Source organism: Thunnus thynnus, chromosome 10 (genome assembly GCF_963924715.1).
Source record: "Thunnus thynnus chromosome 10, fThuThy2.1, whole genome shotgun sequence".
Taxonomy (NCBI): domain Eukaryota; kingdom Metazoa; phylum Chordata; class Actinopteri; order Scombriformes; family Scombridae; genus Thunnus; species Thunnus thynnus.
The window spans coordinates 8,097,032-8,116,855 of record NC_089526.1 but is presented as its reverse complement, the minus strand read 5'-3'; the positions used below and the strand labels follow the sequence as shown (position 1 = coordinate 8,116,855).

The 19,824-nt window shown below is 41.5% G+C and overlaps 1 protein-coding gene across 1 annotated transcript in view; it reads right to left on the bottom strand.

The window, feature by feature from the left end:
- Window positions 1–811: 811 nt before the first annotated feature.
- mtmr11 (myotubularin related protein 11) overlaps window positions 812–19,824 on the bottom strand; it is a 30,894-nt gene continuing 11,881 nt past the window's right edge. The window contains exons 3-17 of the mRNA XM_067600713.1: window positions 15,257–15,393; window positions 15,053–15,122; window positions 14,341–14,480; window positions 13,863–13,947; window positions 11,790–11,937; window positions 11,243–11,330; window positions 10,957–11,045; window positions 9,853–9,980; window positions 8,974–9,052; window positions 8,336–8,406; window positions 5,755–5,927; window positions 5,301–5,471; window positions 4,824–5,042; window positions 3,987–4,304; window positions 812–2,404 (exon numbers count right to left, since the gene is read on the bottom strand). Coding sequence (XP_067456814.1) covers window positions 1,952–2,404; window positions 3,987–4,304; window positions 4,824–5,042; window positions 5,301–5,471; window positions 5,755–5,927; window positions 8,336–8,406; window positions 8,974–9,052; window positions 9,853–9,980; window positions 10,957–11,045; window positions 11,243–11,330; window positions 11,790–11,937; window positions 13,863–13,947; window positions 14,341–14,480; window positions 15,053–15,122; window positions 15,257–15,393 — 2,369 coding nt within the window. The 3' untranslated portion in view covers window positions 812–1,951. The remainder of the gene's footprint in view (window positions 2,405–3,986; window positions 4,305–4,823; window positions 5,043–5,300; window positions 5,472–5,754; window positions 5,928–8,335; window positions 8,407–8,973; window positions 9,053–9,852; window positions 9,981–10,956; window positions 11,046–11,242; window positions 11,331–11,789; window positions 11,938–13,862; window positions 13,948–14,340; window positions 14,481–15,052; window positions 15,123–15,256; window positions 15,394–19,824) is intronic.

The following is a 19,824-nucleotide window of genomic DNA, read 5'->3' as shown; positions in this document are numbered from 1 at the left end:
TGTGTATGAGAATTTTTGTGGTACACATTCAGATTATAAACACATTTGTTGAGTTTATTAACTGATAACACTTTTTATTTATCAGGATCAAAACATGCTGATACAAAAAAATATGTACATCTGGCAAATTTAAGTTCGTAAAGTTCGTACCAAAAAAACATTAAATTATACAATGATGCAGACCAACAGGTGTAGCAGAAGATCATATTTGAATCTTCCATGCAACAGGACGATGATGACCTTGTGTTTTTCCATGGAAGACAAGCAAATGCATTGGCATCACACCTGGAAAGCTCTGAAATTGTAGCTGATATCAATGTGCCTTGATATTGATGTAATGAATATTTACAACAAGTTAATAATTCATAGTGCTATCAAGTGAGGTACCTTTTTGACATGAGAGATGATCAGCATCAGGCATACATCCGTCAACTGTTATCCCACCTAAAAAAAAAAAAAAAATCTAGAAAAACATGCTTTTTTTCAAACACATATCCGTGCAAATTCATTCGTCCGTGGGAATGACGCCAGTGCATCTACTTGACACCCACATCATGCGAACAACCTGTTTGGACTTAAAGGCGCAGGGACCAGACGCTTCCCTCTGTGCTTTAAATACAGTCAGACACTTCCAAGTCCTTGACCTAAATGCTGGCTGCATACTGATACATCACTAAAGGGGAAAAAAAAAACTGACAAATGAAAAGTAAACACAGGAAGAAATAAGCTTCCCTTTGCTTCCAACACTGGTACCTTCTCAAGGTAATGTTAATCAAAAGGCAGAATAACATCTGTGTTTTTCCAATTCCACCACAAAATGATGGAGGCATTTTCAAAAATAATACTTAATTTGGTCAAAAAAAAAAACTATTCAGAAATCACACTACATCTACACGTATGACATCAGAAGTTGACCGATAATGGTCAAAAATTCTTAAACATGAGAAAAAAGATAAACATTTAGGTAAGATTATATTACTAAAGCCCTGAAATGATCTCAGTCATGCAGGAAATGAATTATACTACAATAATATTCAGTGGTCGTATTCTGACACATGATGGCTAACGTAACACTGAGCTGAATCTGGGCCTCTTGCTGCCCCCACGCATTCATGCAAGTGTGGCGATATGAGAGCAGTACCAAAATAGCTCTCATGCCCTAAATTCCACATTTAAGTCACTGGTCACGATGCCTGGAGTTCAAAAAATGAAGGTTTTCGAATATTATCACGTGCTAAACAAAATTCTACTTTTCTATTTGACGCTCAGATATAAAAATCTGGAAATGAATGTGTCTTTTTTGCACATATAATAAAGATCGAATGGTCACACGATGGAAGCTGACGTGTCTATTCACTGCTTTGTGTCCTGTCAAAGTGCCCTTAAAGCATGACACCACTATCTACATCCTGCCCAGTCACTGTTACCCATTTCGGATAAGAACGCCTTCTAAAAAGCTAAAAATGGAATCTAGCAGCTTCCTTGAAGAGCGACATGACACTTACAAAAATGTGTCATGACAGTTTCTACTGCATTGTCATATATTGTAAGATGTGCTTATGAGCCTTTCATTATTAAGCATCTTCAGCCCTTATTCTTTATAAGTCTTTGCTTCACTGCAGTTAGATATATTTCATTAGAGGAATATTGAATATTCAGGAGTTTGTTACATTTACAAATATACAAAACTGTTGTCACATTTTTTTTATACAGTACTGATGATACGTAGCAGAGTCAAGAGCACTCATTATTTCATACTACTGCAGTTAACTGTGCTCCACCCAAATGTGTCTCATGTTTCTTATCACCTTACAGTCAATCAAATGACAGGAAACACATCTGGGTCTCCTCAGTACATGATACCAGCCAGGGAATGGTCAGTTTCATAATGTGCAGGCAGGTGATTTGGTTATAGTACCCAGTTATAGGATAGAAAGGTCTGTATCAGATCTCAGGAAGCTATCGAGGGCCCGTTGCTCTTAGGCAGCTTGGCGTTATTGGGTGCTGGATAGTAGCGCTGATCAGGACGGGCCTCTGTTACTGAGGAGTGCCCAAAGAGGAAGGTGTGTTTGTTGCTTCCACCGTTGTCTTTGTGGCTGGGCCTGGATGTCGGAGCTGAGGCGGGTGGAGGGCCCCTGGTGGTCTGGTGGTTGGTGGAGGTAGTGGGGGGTGCTGCTCTGGGCGCACCTGCGCTCTGAGGCCTCGACGCTGGAAAGAGGAAGGTGCCGTTGTTGGTGTTCTGGTTCATGTTGGTGTCAGTCCGCCGGGGCTCAGCTGTCTTGGCGGGTGGGTGAGGATCCGTGCCGGTGGACACTTGTTCTAGTTTGTCTTTGAGCTGCTGCACCTCCCGGGCTAGTCGCTCCACGGGGTGGGGGTGGTTGGCAGAGATGGGGTGCGAGAACGCCTGAGGATGGAAAGCAACACGGTTTTTCTTTGGAGGTCACTGACTTAACTTATTCAACCTCACTGCACTCATCAAAGAATTATCACTCAAATCCTCATTAAAATGTATTATGTTCTGTATTTTTCTTATTGTCAACAAATCACATAAAAAAAAGACCAAAACCATCAATGAATTGATCTGACTAACAAGTACTGTCTGTGTAGCCAAAGTCTGAAATAACTTATTCCTTTTTACAGTACTGAAGTGCTCCACTGTTGTCCAAAAACTATTAAAAAACACATCAGTGAGCCACACTGTCGCACTGAGTGACATATTCCTTCATTACAATAAACAACAAAGGTGTGTTAAACCACAGTTAAAAATAGTCCCCAGGTACTGACACCGAGGCTAACTGGTGTTTGTGCAGAGGATCCAAAACACAAATGGTCAGTGATTTCTGAATGAATAGGTATCTTGTGTCAATGCTGCTAAGAATAAAAAGGAATAAAAAATGATTTGTTGGCCTGTAGGGGTTAGTTGAATGGTGTGTGAAATTGTAGGAGAAACACTTTAAAACTACATAAAAGAACATAACACAGAATTGACCGTAATCGCTCCACCAGAAGTTCTGTTTTAGCGGTTTGATTTTGGTTTTACTTGTTCCTCTACCGCTCCCTTAAAATAGATGACTGCACCCACCCACACACCCCTTCACTATTCTCAACATCTCCATGGGGACACTGCTACATGCGCTGTTGTGCTAACATCACAAAGGCTGTCCCATGTCCATATTGGGAGTTGTCGATCAACGGCTCCGACTAATCTGCACATCAAAGAGACGACGTCATCTATTGAGCGAGCGGTCGTGATGTGACAGGATGTAACACAGAGGACATGATGAGGCTGTACACAGCGGATATGTGGAGCCTTCTGGAAGTGTTGTGGGCCAAATTTAACAAAACATTCGTGCAGGGTGGTGCCCACTCAATAACTAGATGGCACATCTCCACTTAGACACATAACCCTTCAATGTTAAAATTAGCTAATGTCTGTCGGATGAGTCTGTAGACTGATTACAGTGAACCCTACATATTAGCATCAAATTTTTTCTGATCTATACTGAATGAATATCTTACATTTATTACTTTGACTGACAAATAATCTCACATTTTACTGGCTCTCTAGGTCACGTGGAAACTTTTACCCTGTACTGTATGAACTGGGAAGAAATCGCTTGACTCTAAAAACCTAAAATGCAGTTGTGGAGTTGTTCATAATGAACATTGGATAACAATAGACTTCTGTGGCACCCAGGCAAAAGCTATATCAGGCTGCGGGCTACACACTGCTTGTTAACAGGATGAATTAATTATATGTTTAGTCTCTTCAGGAGACAGCATGAAAACATAAAATAACATAAGCCCTATCATTAAGAAAAAAAACTTCAAGCATTTCAGAGATCTTGGAATGCATTTTAAGATCAATGTATCTACTAACAAAAAAGTTAAAAACTGACCATAGCGTTCATGTGATGCCTGATTGACAACAAATTCTAATAAAGAAAAATCTATGATATAAGAAGTATAAAGAAGTTCCCACATACCTGTGCATGGAGCGCCCCCCGGAGGTAGCACTCCCTCCACAGGCCCATGCAGGGCCCCATGAGGAGCGGCAGTAAAGGCTCGTAGGGGTCAAGTGGTCCTTGAGGTCCGGAGTTGGAAGCGAGGCCCTGGGGAAGCTCAGTCAGGGACCAGGCTTTCAGTAGCCTCTCCAGGCCAGGCACGTTCTCGGAGGACGGCGCCCTCCGGTGGCTCTTTTTGTAAACGCCCAAACTGCTGCTGCGCCAGGGAAGCAGGTTAGCAGGACAGGTGAAGGTGCCTCGAGAGAGGAGGAAGACTGAGCCGGGGATGGTGTCGGTCAGCTGGTGGGCAGATGAGGGAAGATGAAAGCGAAAAGTTACCGTTAGTTTAATTTAAGGCAAAGATACCTGCAAAAGTAATTTGGGAACTGAACTGAATGAAAACCTATTGTTCTGTACTGTGGGTCCCAAACATGTTCTATGAAGTGTAAAGATTATGTAGATTTTTATTTAAAAATAATCAAACTACATTATTTTACTGATTTGTGCTTTTCAATTAAGGGAAGATTAATAATTAGTGATATCAGCTGATGGTTAGTTTGACTGGCATTACTGTCAACCTATTCCAAGAAGTCCATTTCAGTCAGATGCATGTTTTATGACTACCACAAGAGGGTGCGGTGAACTGTTGCATATACTCAGGACATTTAAGGATGTCAGTTCAGTAAACAACAGAATCTGTAACTATTCCTCATACACCCTGATGCTGTTCCACTGTGTCAACATACTAACGTGAAGATATCACTGCTGAAATGGCCACTAGAGGGTGTGATGCATCACATAAAGAGTCAGCAGTCTTACTCTGTGTGTGTCTGGGTTGGTGTTGAGGTTTCCATTGAGCAGAGGCTGGAGCGGAGGGGTCGGGGGGACGGGTTGGGTGAAATGCGCTTGTCTCTGCTTGCTGTACTGTAGGGCCCAGTCCCAAACAGGGGGCAGAGGAGGGTCAGATGGATCTGAGGAAGAATCTGGATGAAGCATATCTCTCCAGCCGTTTACCGGGGTGTAGGACTGCCCGAGGTTCTGGGCAGAGCAGGACACAAGGTTAGATAGATCCAGAAATACCCCTAAACCTGTATGTCTGCGGTAAATGATAAAGTAATGGCTTGAATATGTAATAAAATGTCACTTTTAATAGCTTGGATACAGTATTACTATAAATATGACACAGTTAAGTTGCATGATAGTCATAATAAACAATATATTTCACAGGAGAGTGGATGTTTTCAGTTTTATAATCAGAAGCAGAAGATACTAAAGTCCCTCTCAGGTGTCCAGTACCTGGGAGCGTTTGCATCTCTCTCGCTGGCAGTTGGCCAGGAAGCTGGAGAAGAGTGGCAGGTGGATGCTGTCGTGCAGGGCCAACAGGAAGTCATCTGTCAGCTGAAAGCGAGAGGGATACTGGGACCACAGCTGCCAAACACAGTCCAGGAAGAGCAGGAAGACCGGAGCCTGGAGGAAGGCAGAGAGGGAGGGATGGGTGTAGGGAGCAAAGAAGAGAAAGTTAAGAGAGAGGTAGGGGTGATTTAATGAGTAAGAGAGGGAAGGAATGAAGAAGGAGGGAAGTATAAGGGAGGATGAGAATATGATGGGAGGGAAAGAGAAGACAGAGAGGAGAGTAGAGAGATAGAGGAGGAAGATGATTTTTGGTGAACTGTTGTGCACCACAGCGAAAGGAGATTCACTTGCAATCCAAGGCGACAGTGCGGTTTTAGTGTGAAGCTTGACTTCTCACCTCCTCCTTATCGTTGTCACGGTGGTAGTTGATGCGGCTGTGAAAGCGGTGGCCGGACATCACCCACTCCTTCTGCACCAGGCTCTGGAAACCGTGCTGGGTCCGACAGTGGGGGTCACACATCACCTGCACCAGGCTGGACACCATGCAGCTCATGTCCCGGTCCTCCGCTTCTGTAACATCGAAACAGGGAGAGCACAAGTTCTTCAATATTTATATGTCGTTACCTGAAGCGTATTTCACAACAAACTGCTGGAGATGTGGTAATCACTGTTGTTTATTTTGTCTGGTTGCTCTGGTTTGACTCATCAACGTCAGGTTTATGTAGACACGCTTACGTATAAAATGAAATATAAAATGCACATTGTTGACAGTGAGTGAGTATAAAAGCTGTTCTAGACACATTTTCCTCATATGACATTACATGCAATGCACTGTTGTTGTGACCTTATTATGAATACTTTTCTAATTGTTCTGAAAGAAAAAATACTTAGTCATGTTAGTTAATAATTTTAGCATTTGGAGGGGGTTAAGGTATTGATTTCTCTTGCAAAGTGTAATGAATAACTCCCCTATCAATAAGAGAGACATGTTCTTCACTTGTGTATTGGATTTTCAATTTAGGGCACTTTAGGGATACACAACCTTTTACCTGACGATCACCATTTAATTGTGCTCTTATTCCTCCTAATGCTTTCACCTTTTCTCTTATGATAGAGAAGAGTGAGAGAGAGAAAAAAAAATGATACAATAAGCCAGACTGAAACATGATGATGGAGACAAAAGACACAGACCCAGAGCCAGACAGGATAAAAGAGAGGGAGAGGAAAACTGAGCAACAAAGTTTTTTTTTGGGCTAGTGTAGTGAGTCATTGCTGCAGTGGGATGTTTACTGCTGATCCAGCCAACGGCAGAGCTGCTGCAACAAGGAGAACACGACTGATATATGATCCTCTCAGCTGAACAGTCGATATAAGGGCTGGTATAATGTTAAGTCGCTTACAGCTGCAGACTTCCAGAGAAATTCAATCACCAGTAAGAGAGCAGGAAACAACCTTAACTCAGAACAGCCTTTGTTTGAGTGATGCAGTGCTGGGAACCGTCTCTCTGGGTGTCAATGAAGGCACGACAGGCAGACAGAGCAGATGATTAAAAGCAAACAACAGCTTATTGTGTATGAAATGAGTCATAAAATGGTATCTAAGGAGTATTGCAAAATGTTGTTTATATATGACCCTTCTTTTGTATCCTTTTTTCTGGTTTACATCACTTACCGTTTCTTGATAGCCTAAGTAATGTTAATGTCAGGAGGTCTGAACTACAACACCACAACTAATCTGTCTGCAATGACCTTTGCAGGTGAAAGCTGAAGACTTTACGGACATGAGCCTCAGTCAGACACTCTAAGGTCACCCTCGCTGCACGTTTGGGTTTACCTTGTCTGTCTACCAGCGTTTCCCGCCACCTGATCCAACTCACTGCCGGGTGGCGATCAATTGACACCTCTGCTCCACAATACACAACAGTCAGTGTCTTCCTCTTTGCATAGAGGTGATCCTCTTGTTCGTAGGGGGAAACTCCCCCTACGAACAGTGATGCTAGGCTGGGGGCTTTTGAGTATCCCCATACCCTCTCAGCACCTCTTATCACAGGCGACACCAGAGAAGGAGCGGCTAGCAACTATCAGGATATTTGGTCCAAGAGGGGACAGTTCTGTTGAAGATATGAGCCAAGCTACATCCACAATTGGTTCTGCCCTACTTTACTCGCTAGTTACATCTCCTTTGCCACCAGATAGGTGTCGTTCCATATCCAAAGATCGTGTTTTCATAGCCGGCCATCCTTTTACCAAGACCCCTGCCTTCACCTAATAATACAACCCTACAGCTGGCCTTGTGGGAGATGGGACCATGTACCTGTAGCAGTAATTGACCTGCATGTTTCAACATCTTTACTGTCAAGTCAATTTTACTTGTATAGTCCAATATCACAAATCACAATACTGAATTTTAAACAGGTCTGCTGAACAATAAACTACCAGGCAAAGAGTAAAATCACTGCATCTCTCCTGGACAGGTATGGATACAAATAATTCTTTTGAAATCATGTAAGTAAATGCTAAATGCTTGTAAAGTGAACTTTTGTTGCACATACTGTTTGTGTAGGTGTAAGTATCTTTATTATAGTTTTGTCATTATAAGGACTTCTGAACTACATACCTGAGCGCTGTTTGATTTGAATTAAAAGTTAAAAATGGACAAGTTTTCAATAATATTCAAATGATTTTCATTTTTATTGTCATGTTATAATCATTTACGTGAGGTCATTTCATATATCTAATATGGAGTCCGTCTAATCTCTGGAATGAACCGACAGCTGCAGCAGGTGTAACCGTGTCCTTAAAAGCATGTTGTATGAAGGCCTATTGACAGTGTGCATGTAGGCTCAGTGGAGTGTGCTTGTCCCTGATATATAGCTAGTTCAGGGCAAGCCCTAATGTGGCATTAATGAGAGGGAGGTGCTGTGAATAATGAATGGATCGAATAATACGATCCAGGGTGGCTGAGGTCACGTGACTCACCCTGCAGTGCCACAGTCAGGTGACCGCCGCGAAGCAGGCAGGCTACCTCCGAAGCTTTCTTCAGACAGGACCTGAAGACAGAGAGTGAGGATGATTATATGTAATGGAATCACATAACACTGATTACAAATATGAATTACAAACACAGGCAACTACTACAATATTGCAAATACTGGAGAAAATTCCTCAATTGTATGTATGTTGATCCCCCATGACTAGAACACTGAAGAGTACTGATGAATCTGTGTACTGTAATTCAATATAAATCTAGTACTTTAATTTTCATCCATTCACTTCTACAAACTTTAAAGTTGTTTACTGACTTTTCTTGCATCTAACACTTGATAAAGATTTTTAAGCTGTGTGATCACAGTTCTTGTGTTATACATGGGGCCACACTGTGGTTTAGGTGTTAAGATCAACCGGAGACTTTGACGTTGCATCTCTCTCCTCTTAATTTCCTGTCATCTGTGTGCTATCTGAAAAATAAACCACAAAAATGCCGAACCCTTCCCCCCAGCAGACTTGTAAAAGACTTAAGATACTCAACATTGAAAGGCCATGACTAGGAAGAACCTGGTGTTTTTTTTTTGTTATGGATGATATGGATTGCAAGACTGCCTAGTCAGAGTGGTTACCTGGTGTAGTCTAGCCAGTGGGTGCCTTCCAGGGTAGATAACCATTTGTCATCAGGCACCGTCACAGATGTGGAGATATCTACAAGCCAAAAGAGAAAACATGTCAGATACGATCACTACAAATGTCTGAAAGCCTGAAGAGGTTTCAGTATGTCGAGCAAACTGCTGTCTACGGTCTCCTTATTCATGTTTATTAAATAAGAAAAGCTACCTCCTAAACTGAACAAATTCAAACACTAAATATAAAACCCACATAATCTCGGGTGGATTAGCCTTTAATACAATCTGCGACGTCTATTTTCATTTTCTATCGAGCTGTTGTGAAGACTCAAAGCCCACTGCCTGTAAGCTGACCAAATACATCTGAGTGGCTGTTATTACAGGACAATCCTCTGAGCCGTGAAGCACTCACCCACAAAAGACAAAACACTGAGCTGACAAATGTGTGAACCGTGATAATCGGTGACCTTTAAACATTGTTCGTGTGCAGGAGAGAGTGGCAGAGTAGAGAGTAAAACTGTGCGTGCGTTTGAGTCTGAGATGGGTCAGCAGATGTAGATGACCGTGGGTTTTGTCATTTCTGTTCTTGCTCAACCGTGGAATGTGCTGTGTGTGCCTGAATGACAAAAACAACAATAAAGACCATCTCACAAAAGCCTGTTTTTAACCTGCCACTATATGAGTGGGAAGACTCAACTAAACCCCTGCAAAACAGTCATTTAATCATACATTTTAAAATATACACCAAGGTGCAGTAAAGAAAGCTGAGTCATAGATCGATCAGACCGCATGCATGACAAAAGGTTTTGTGCTGTATGTGAATATATGTTTGCTCAGTTGTCGTGTGTGTGAATATGTGTGTTTATGTCTTATCCCCACCTCCCAGACAGAGGGCGCGCAGGCGGCTGTGTGCCAGCTGGATGTCAGCAGGTGAGGGCAGTTCCTCGCCCAGCTCCACCACCACACACAAAGAGGACTGGCAACCGAACAGGATCAGCTCGAGGTTTCTACGGGAACAACAAATCCTGCTGTTGATACACTTCTACACCAGCAACAAACTTGTATTACTAGTATATAATAGTACAAGTATCAAGTTGCCTTAGATGCTTTTAGTAGATTTTTAAATCATGACGTCTGTGGGCAGTAGATATAATCTCCCAAGACTTAAAAGTTTGGAGTCAAATGCCTTTAAAAATCTATCAGAGTGGATTTCCCAGAGCACACTGTAATGGTTCCGCAGAATTAATTGGTTTAAATCTTCAGCTTCAGTTGGGAGAGAAAAAAAAAAAAGCAAAGCTGTAAAATGCTCATTGATAGTGACTGATTTTTACAAAAATCTTAATTATCTATATTAAATCTGCATTAATGTTTCCCTTTCAATATTAAAAAAAAAAAAAAAAAAGAAGAGCAGAAACTCATTAGAGCAAGTCGAGTCTGCTTAACGCTGTATTAGGCTGCTTTTTTTTTAAACTGCAGCCTCAAGCTCCTGTACAGTCTTGCTGTATTTAGTCTGTGGCCAGCTGCTGTTTTAGTAAAGGCTATTTTGGATGTTAGGTTTCCAGTGTTCAGACGACTATAAAACACATCACTGCATCCTCTGTATGGAAAGGTTATGGAATGCAAAAGGTGACTCAGATGCAGCGACTCAATGGCTGATAGGTAATCTCTCCGATCTCTCACACAGCAGTCACAGCATCAGATGAGCTAAACATTTTTCCACAAACAGCTGGTGGTTTGAGCAAGCTACAGTTAAACCTGTAATGGGCGACTTCACACTCTGGTAGCCTAAATTAAAGCAAAAGTGTAAACTGATCTAATAAAGAGCACACAGACAACTTGGCTGGTCTGTGAACGCTCTGTCAGCTGGCAGAAAGAAACACCACTTATTCTTAATGACTGAAATAAATCATCATCAATCAAATGCTTTCACTGATGGGTACACATGCACCTCCTTTTGGAAAAACATCAAACACACACACACACCTGATGTCGTCTTTCTCATGATAGATGTTATTCTGGAAGCTGGCCATTCGAAGTAGATCGCTGCCTCTGGGGTGTCGCCAACACCAGCGCTGGAACAAAAACAACCAAAACACGGTCTCACGATTTTGCGGATGGTTAATGTGCTGGACTACTTCTTGACAGGGATACTGAAATGTACATATCTTGTGTATTCTTTTTCTGTCACTTTTTTGAATTATTTGGAAATGGAGCAGTGGTATAGTAGGTCACGTAAATTAAAATGCGTGTGAATACTAAGTGCACTCACTGGGATGCGTCCTTCGTTGAAGTGGGCGAAGCTTTTCTTCAGCTCAGTGTCTAAAACCTTCTGCGGAACCGCGATGAACCTGGGCAGGCTAACAGGAAACAGAAAATGCTGCTTTTATTGAGAGAATAAAAAGAGGAAAATGACAGAGCCATGAAAGACGGATGAGATTTTTTTTTTGTATTCAATACGCCAACAACTTTCACCTTTCAGAACACATTTTTTGATTATACTGACTGGTCTCTTTTGTGTGGTTTTATAGGAGTTTAGCCTTGGCTTAGCTTTCCTGACAGTCAGTTTCTCTTGTCAAAGACCTGCAAACAAAATGTTCACACATTCTTAAAAAAAAAAGTTTTGTTGTTGATGGATATAATTAAGCACATGGTTTCATGTACTGGTCAGGAGGTAATGTTGAGGAGAGGATACTGGAGAAAATGATATACCACCGTACTTCACATTTAAACTTGTATTTAAAGAACAGACAAAAAGACTTGTTGTATGTTTACAACATTTCATATTTGGTTACTATTCAATGCAGATGTGAATTTACCTGGTGGACATTTCGAAGCGGTCGTTAACTGAGCTGACTCTCCAGCCGGTGGCTCCACACCTCTCCAGCTCTTGCTCCCAGTCTGAGACAGACTCGAACCAGTTCATGTGGGCATCTCTGCGACGGTTGCTTAGAAACTGCTTCATTTCTGGTGGAGGAAAGTGATTCACACTTTCACACTTCAGCTGAGGTTTGTTTTTAAGTTGCATAAAATATCTGAGTGAGGATGCTGCTTTGATGTTTGACACTTAAGACACTTCATTAGATTTTTTATTCATTGTAATGAACTGAACTAAGTTTAGAGGGAGATTAAAAAAAGGTAAAATCACACCAATTCACTTTTAGAGTGATTCAAACTACTAAATACAAATGGTAAATGGTTAATGGTAAATGGACTGTACTTGTATAGCGCCTTTCTAGTCTTCCGACCACTCAAACGGCTTTTTACGCTACGAGTTACATTCACCCATTGACACACATTCATACGCTGAATGGGTACAGGGGCTACCATGCAAGGTCCCAACCTGCCCATCAGAGGGAATCCAATCATTCACACACATTTGGGGTTCAATATCTTGCCCAAGGACACTTCGACACGTGGACTGGAGGAGCTGGGAATTGAACCGCCGATCTTCCGATTAGTGGACGACCCGTTCTACCGCCTGAGCCAAAGCTGTACCTCGACAGTTTTAGAAAAATGTGTGTGAATATAATGAATGTTCATGACTGACTGTGACATTTCAAATCACATCTGCTTGCTTGTCTTAATATGTTATGAAATGTTTTGAAAGGTTACGGTGGTGCAGTGACGTCTTCAGAGCGCTGACCACACAACGGACACACTTGACCCCTTGGGCAGAGTTGAGCTTTAGGTCATCTAGAGACTTGGTTCAGAGGGGGGGCTTGCATTATTTATCCAACAGCTGACAGTCAGCCACGGCCTGGTCAGTCTAGCATAGCTTTAACATGTCATAATGTATCAAACAGACAGTCTCATATTTCCCTATATGGTCCAGCTTGTTTAGAACTTTCATTAGTGAGATGTAAAGTGTGTCCTACTTCTTAAAACTTAAAAGAGTTTCATTAAAAAACAAAAGGGTTGAATTCCTACCCTCTGAAAGCATAATATTACACTTAATTATGGTGGCTTAATCTTTCATTAACTGAACTTTTCATTTGCTGTCAAGATCAGCCCTTGAAACTTTTACTGAGCCTCACTTTCAAACCGCTGAGAGATTTCCACACATCTGGACATGGTTTAAAAGACAGCATTTTTATTCCATCATCACAGAGGAGAATATTTCTAATCTTGCCAACCAGAGGGGGTTTGAGCTCTATATGTCATCATGGTCTGTTTAGAAACCATGAAGTTTCCTGTTTATTAGTTTCCCCAGTATTAAAAGCTGAACGGTAACATCACATATTGATGCAACAGCAGGAAGCAGAAATAGACAGATGCAAAAATAGATGAAACAAGAGTTGAATTCATGCGGAAATGACAAACAGTGATCACAGTTTTGGGTACATTTTGTCTCTGGAGCTGGACTGGGTGTACAATCAAAGTGAGAACAGACTTGTCGAAAGCATACCAGGAGAAAATCTGTAAGTCTTTACAGAGCAACTACAGCAGATGACTAACAAAGTCATACTGCAGTTCTGATTCATGTGGCTTCTCACTGTCACTGAGCTGTTATTTATTTGAATATTTATTACAGTGAAATAGGCACAGAAAAAAAAGATAAATACATTAAATAACAGTGTCGCAATCATTTTCACTAACATCCACTCAGACAAACAGATAAGGCCATACTGACCAAAATAACTTTTTAATTACTTTTCTGAGATATCTCCATATGTTAAGATTATTTGGTTTAGGACTTAATTACATATAAAGCCAAAATTACATGAGCCACGTTTCTTAAACTATTCCTGTATGTTCTTGGCCACACAGTAAAACCACGACTGTGGGATGATAGACAAACTGCTGACTGACAGACTGATGAGGTACTGTATCAGTGCCAGGCAGGGAGGGATGGTTGTATACATGAGGGTGCATAGATTAAAGCTACTCACCTACACTCCCGAGGGCAGCGTTCTGGAAAGACAAAACTGAGCCTGGTTTGAGAGGCTGGTAGGTCTTGGCAATGGTGTAGGTCATCTGAGGAGGGAAACCACAGTGAGCCCATCAACATGACAAAGGTCATCAGCTTTCAACACTGAGGCCCTGCAGCATCAGATCAATGGTCTATGGTACAGATTGGCCTCTCTAGGAGATATCTTTAGGCTCTGACATGACAGATGTACAGTACAACAGTAACAAGAGCCTTTAATCTAAGCCAATACACATACTGAGAGATTGCATGCAAATATTCACTAATCCTACCACACAATTCTCTAGCAGCAGAATTTGGAAATTTCTTATAAGAAGGTATAAAACAGCGACTGTGTTTGGAGCTGTGCACTAATAAGATCTGTATTTTACCTTGTGTCAGACCTAGTCCTGCTTAAATGAGATCAATAAATTCCTAGAAACGAGACGACGGCCACACACCTCTATGACCTGTGCGTCAGGAGTGAGGCGGTCGAACAGGAAGCAGACGACTCGCAGGTCCCTACAGTAAAGCACGAGCTCCTCTGGGGTGAACTTCAGCGAGGAGTTTGGGGTCACAAGCTTGGTCCTGTTTGGGCCCACTGCAGCACAGGTGGGGGGAAGACAAATGAGTCAGGGACCAAAGAGACCTCGAATATGTAGGTTTTAATTAACTTTACAGAGAAGCCAAAAACCTGTACGTTCTATTAGACACGCCATTTAATCTTAATCTTATAGCAAAAATCTAAGTCGTGTGCTTTCATTACTTGATTTATCACACCACGTTTGGGCTACCATGTCACTTCTGGATCCATTTTTAACTGTACAACATGTCAGCTTCCTCATATATTTATTATAATGAGATTATTAATAAAATGATATCTGATAGAGTTGTACAACTTGAAATAAACTTGTTAACCAAGCAGGAAGTTCTCTGAATTCATTCCACTGTCAAGCACATGGTGTACAGTAAGTACACTATCAGTTCCTCATTAGCTGCAGCTTCAACAGTATCTCAGCAAAAGGCATCACTTACTGTTTACTAGTCTGTGATTGGACCCAAACAGGAGTGCTATCTAAAAGTACTACTAGTCAGTAAATCTCCTGTCATAGTATGAATTAAAATATGCTTTATTGGTTGCAAGTAAAAAGGTGTGCATAAAGTTTCACTCACCAACCACAACCTTCTCTATGGACGCCAAAGCCACATCATGATCTCCTAAAAGCACTGGGTCTGCATTGTCCTGCATCATGAATAAAAAAAGAAAACAAATGTGGGACAAATTAAATTTACATAAAACATTTTTACAATGTCATCCTTTATACCGTAATAGAATATGATATATTTTAATAAGTACAACTGTTCTGAGGGACTCACGTCAGGTTTGGGACTGTCCTGGGGCACAAATGCAACTCTGAAGTGTGTACAGAAGAGGGTCCCAGACAGCCAACCTCTTCCTTCCCTGGCGGTCAACTTCTTCCTCACCATAACAGCTCTCTGAAGTACACACTCACCTAGAAGGGAAAACATGAGAGATGTATTTCAGAGGTTACTGGATGGAATAAACTAAGTAAATGTCAGGCGATGGGTTTTAACTTTGTACATATCTAGTTATGAAGATTGTTGACCACTAATCTGTGTAAAATTGCATAACTGTGTGTATAGAGGGGGGGGGGCTTCCGGTGAGGATACAAAACAGGAAGCGCATTGATGGAGAAACAACAGCTTGAAAGTTCAGGAGCAGGCTACTGGGAGTGGGTGTAACAAACACCCTTACACAAAAAGGTATGTCCTCGATCGTCGCTTATGTTACAAGTCCTCAGGCCAGAGTAGAGGGGCGCTCATTTGGTTTGCTGGTAAATGCTGTCTAACTTACACGAGTGAAGCACCAAAATTAAGTACATGTGCTGAATTTCAAAACTCACAAAACTGACAATTTAAACCTCAGGAACAGTAGGTGTCACAAGTATAAAATTTAGCATGAACTGCATGGCTTTAGAAATTGAATTAAGTGGATACTTTAGTAGAAATCTAACATGTACAGATGATTAACCATGTTTTTGAAATGTGACAATTAAAAGCAAAGTTTGTTGATGCAGTTATGTGTAGGAGGGGTGTAGGAAGGCCTCAATGAAGTCTCAGTGTCTCAGTGAAGGAGAGCATTGTCCACTGTATAGGCTACTTGAGATGATCTTGAAACTGTACATCTGGATTTTCAGAAATGTGCAGAGACACAACCAGTTGGAAATCTATTTTCAGAGCCCTTGTCCTGGGCAATTTGCAATGTTATCAATATTTGACAGGCTGACATACTGTGCAGGACTTTTATTAGTAATCTACTGATATTGTTGAGAGTGGTAGATCCTTATCTTTGGTTAAATGGAGAGGAAAGTTGAAGAGTCGTCTTAAATTCCAGGAAAATAGCTTCCAAACAAAACTTTTTCACTCTTAAAATTCTCTTTACCTACAAACACAGACGATCATAAACACTCTCAAAGAAATAAAAACGGAAAACAATTTCACCAAAACGCACACAAACACGGCAGTGAGGCGGCACATTTATAACAGTCTCCTGCAGGAATACAAAGCCTTTGCCAGCCAGACTGTGGGTTTCCATGGCAACAGAGTCCAGGATAGGGGTATATGTGGAGAAAATGGCCTTTTTGTCCGTGATGAGAAGAGTTTGGCAAGACACGTGGCGAGGCAAATGTTTTCATAGTCGCTCAAAATACCATGAAAAAGACAGAGAAAGACTGCTGGTTCCTCGAAACTGAAAAAAAAACAACACATTCTGAACATTCGGAAACACAAAATTCCTTCACTGCACATGTGGAAGGAACTAGCACAGACCTTACGTAGAAAATGACAGTAGAGATGTTGGATTGCAGAACGCTTGCTCCTTGCTCTTAGCTTAATGAATGTTTTGGAGGATACCAAAGCACAAACAGGAAAGAGCCATTTTTACACATGAAACACTTGTTTATGCTGGGAGAGAAAGAGGAAGAGGAGCCTTTGCTTCCAACACCATAATTTGCTGATTGCACAAGAGGAGTTTTAGTCTTTGGGCGTGCTCTATGATTATGCTTATGCCCTTCAGTCTCCAAAACCATGCATGAAAACCCTTGGCTGGACTTATCAATTAAACCCGACCACACATGAACTAGCTACAGAGATTTTAAGATGCTTAGCACAGTGAACACAACTAAACCCTTGTTGGGAGCTTGTCTTTCAAAAAGACAATCTATGGCTTTGCATGCCTCGTTTCAATGTCTCCCCGGGGTCCAACAGAGCCTAAAACATTCCTGCAGGCCTGAAAATTTGAGAGTTGAAATGAAGATAAAGACAGGGGACAGAGGGTTGTGGTCCTCTTTGCACTCTTTAGTGAGAGTTAAGAAGTTTGTGCTAGTGGCTGGTTCAGCCCCAGCATGAGTCAGTTGAACAAGTGAAAGTGTTTACGAGACAGTTGTCCCTTAATCAAATAAAACGTTTTTTTATGTTCTTCATGGAAATCTCCAGAAAGATTACTAGCACAGCATTATTGCACTTGTAGCTACTTTTGTATTGATTAAAGCCGCACTATTTTACTATTTTAATACATTATAAACTAGGTTATATGTATTATTGGTCTGTCTCCTGCTTGTGTGAATATGCCAGCGATGTTTGGGTCAGCCTGGGATATTTTTTTGGTACGCCTTTTGCTCTGGGTGTGCCCCACAGTCAGCTTGGATTAAATATTATTTTTATTGAGCGCAAGAACTCCACAGCAATAACAAATATGGTAGACAATAATAAGACACAAAAGAAAAGTTATGCAGAAAAACCAAACTCACAAAACACAATGTTTGATTTCAGATTCCTGGATTTTGCTGTAGATTCTTCAATTGTTTTATGACTTACATCCCCCCTCTGACAGCGTTATGGACAGCGGGCCAAAACTGAATGTCGGGTTGGAGCTTTGACCAACTGAGGAGCAGAGGGGCGAAAATAACAAGAGACTATGTGCCTCGAGGCAAAATGCTGAATAACATAGTTTTATTACACTGAAACCCAGCGTTTACTGGCATTTCTTATCTGTATTTGAAGAGTCTCACATGCAGCAACGATGCAGGATGTGACTGACAGAAAGCATCAGCCCCACTTGAGATATTGCTTCAGAGTAGAGGAAATAATTTAAACTTAAATACTGAAGAAGTGGTTAAGTGGAGGTGCCGGGAGGAAGTTTAATCAGGTGCTTCTTTGCAGTCCGACTGTAGTCGTTATGTTTTAAATGTACACGATGTGAAAGCAGTTGTAACGTTCTGGCATTTCTTATATGCTGCCAGGCGTAAACACAGTTTTTTTTTCCACATTAAGCTTAATTTTGATTCCCCCTTTAATGTTTCAGCTGTTTCTATTGATGTTGTGGTCCCTGACTTGGATATGAGGCGAGAGCGACCTGAAGGATCAGCCTGAGAAAATACAGCTGAGGAAGATGTGAACCACATGCTCTCGGCCCATTTTTATTTGTTTTTATCCACATTTGTTCCTCATTTTCAGCTGGGATGCGTGCAGAGCAAAAGGTTTTCTGCCCTTCTCAACGTACTAGAGAGATGAGTAAAGACCAGGAATGGTTTATGTTGGGTTAAATCTAAGGGTACAGATGTGTTTATATCCACAAACCGTCAGCTGGATATTTTCCGTAGAAATGAGGATGAGAAAAGCCCTGGATGTCTGGGGCCTTCCTAATAATCTGACACAGCACAAAATGTCCAGGAGTCTGCTCTGTCGTTCTGTTTACAGTACGCACAACCCAAAACCACCAACCACCATGTGATGCAACATCCACCGAGTTTGACTACATTTTCAAAATGACAACCGAGTTAGGTTAGCTTGTAATGTGATGGAACAAAAGCAAAAACTTGTCCTGCTTTCCCTTTCACTAGCATGTCCATAAACTGCTTACACTGCCATTGCTATCCAGCAAACCAAAACATTCATCATTTAATATAGGGCCTATTTGATTTCAAACAAGACATGTATATATGAAAAAAATAACAATATTGTGCACTATATGTCCATGTAAATTTCACATAAAATCCTGTGTCTTATCTGTGTTGCCCAGTCATGGACTATACACTACAAAAACCTCCATTCAAAGTAACAGGTATCTCTCTTTCAATATCAAAGTTGAAACCCAAGTATATCAAGGCCCCGGTCTCTTGTCCATCAATCAGCGAGGAATAAAGCTGATTGACAAGCTTTAAATCCTACGGTAACATAAGACTGTGGAGAAAGGGGATTGTGAAGTTGCTCTAAAGGGGGTCCTGGCCTCTTGGCATTGTGTGTGCACGGACAGTATACCCCCTCCCCCCTCCTCGCAGCATTGAAAAGGTACATGATCTACCTATGGCTGTTTGAGCTGTCCTGACCTGTTCGCCCTCCCGCAGACCGGCTCGGTTTCTGCGGTCCTGTGTCCCGGTGTCACATGAGAACGCTGGGACGCCGAACACCGCCCGTTAACTACTGGGAGAACTGGACGACTTTTGCAAACGTATTTTTGGATTCTGTCGTCCACACGGTAGTTCTCAACTTGTCGGTGCAACTAGTTTTTTTAATGCAATCTAAGTTAACGGTGACATAACCCTGACATGCGACAACATCATCGCTTTGTTGTTATTGATACGTTTTTTTTATGCAGGGTTGACAAATGACCCATCCCTTTGTAGAGTGTGTGTGTGTTGGAGTGAGAGAAAGGGAAAAAGAGAGAGGGAGACAGTCCACAGGTGCAACGTGAGCCCTTTGAGCCGGTAACACTGACTCGCCACTCCTTTGTGTCTGAAAGTGAACTTGTTCTCACAAATTGTCTCAACACTTATTCTGCAGAGTGTACACGGAGCCAAAAGGACAGATTTCCCTGCCTGTAAATCTGAATCTGTTTAAAAATACAAAATGCCCAAAATATGATT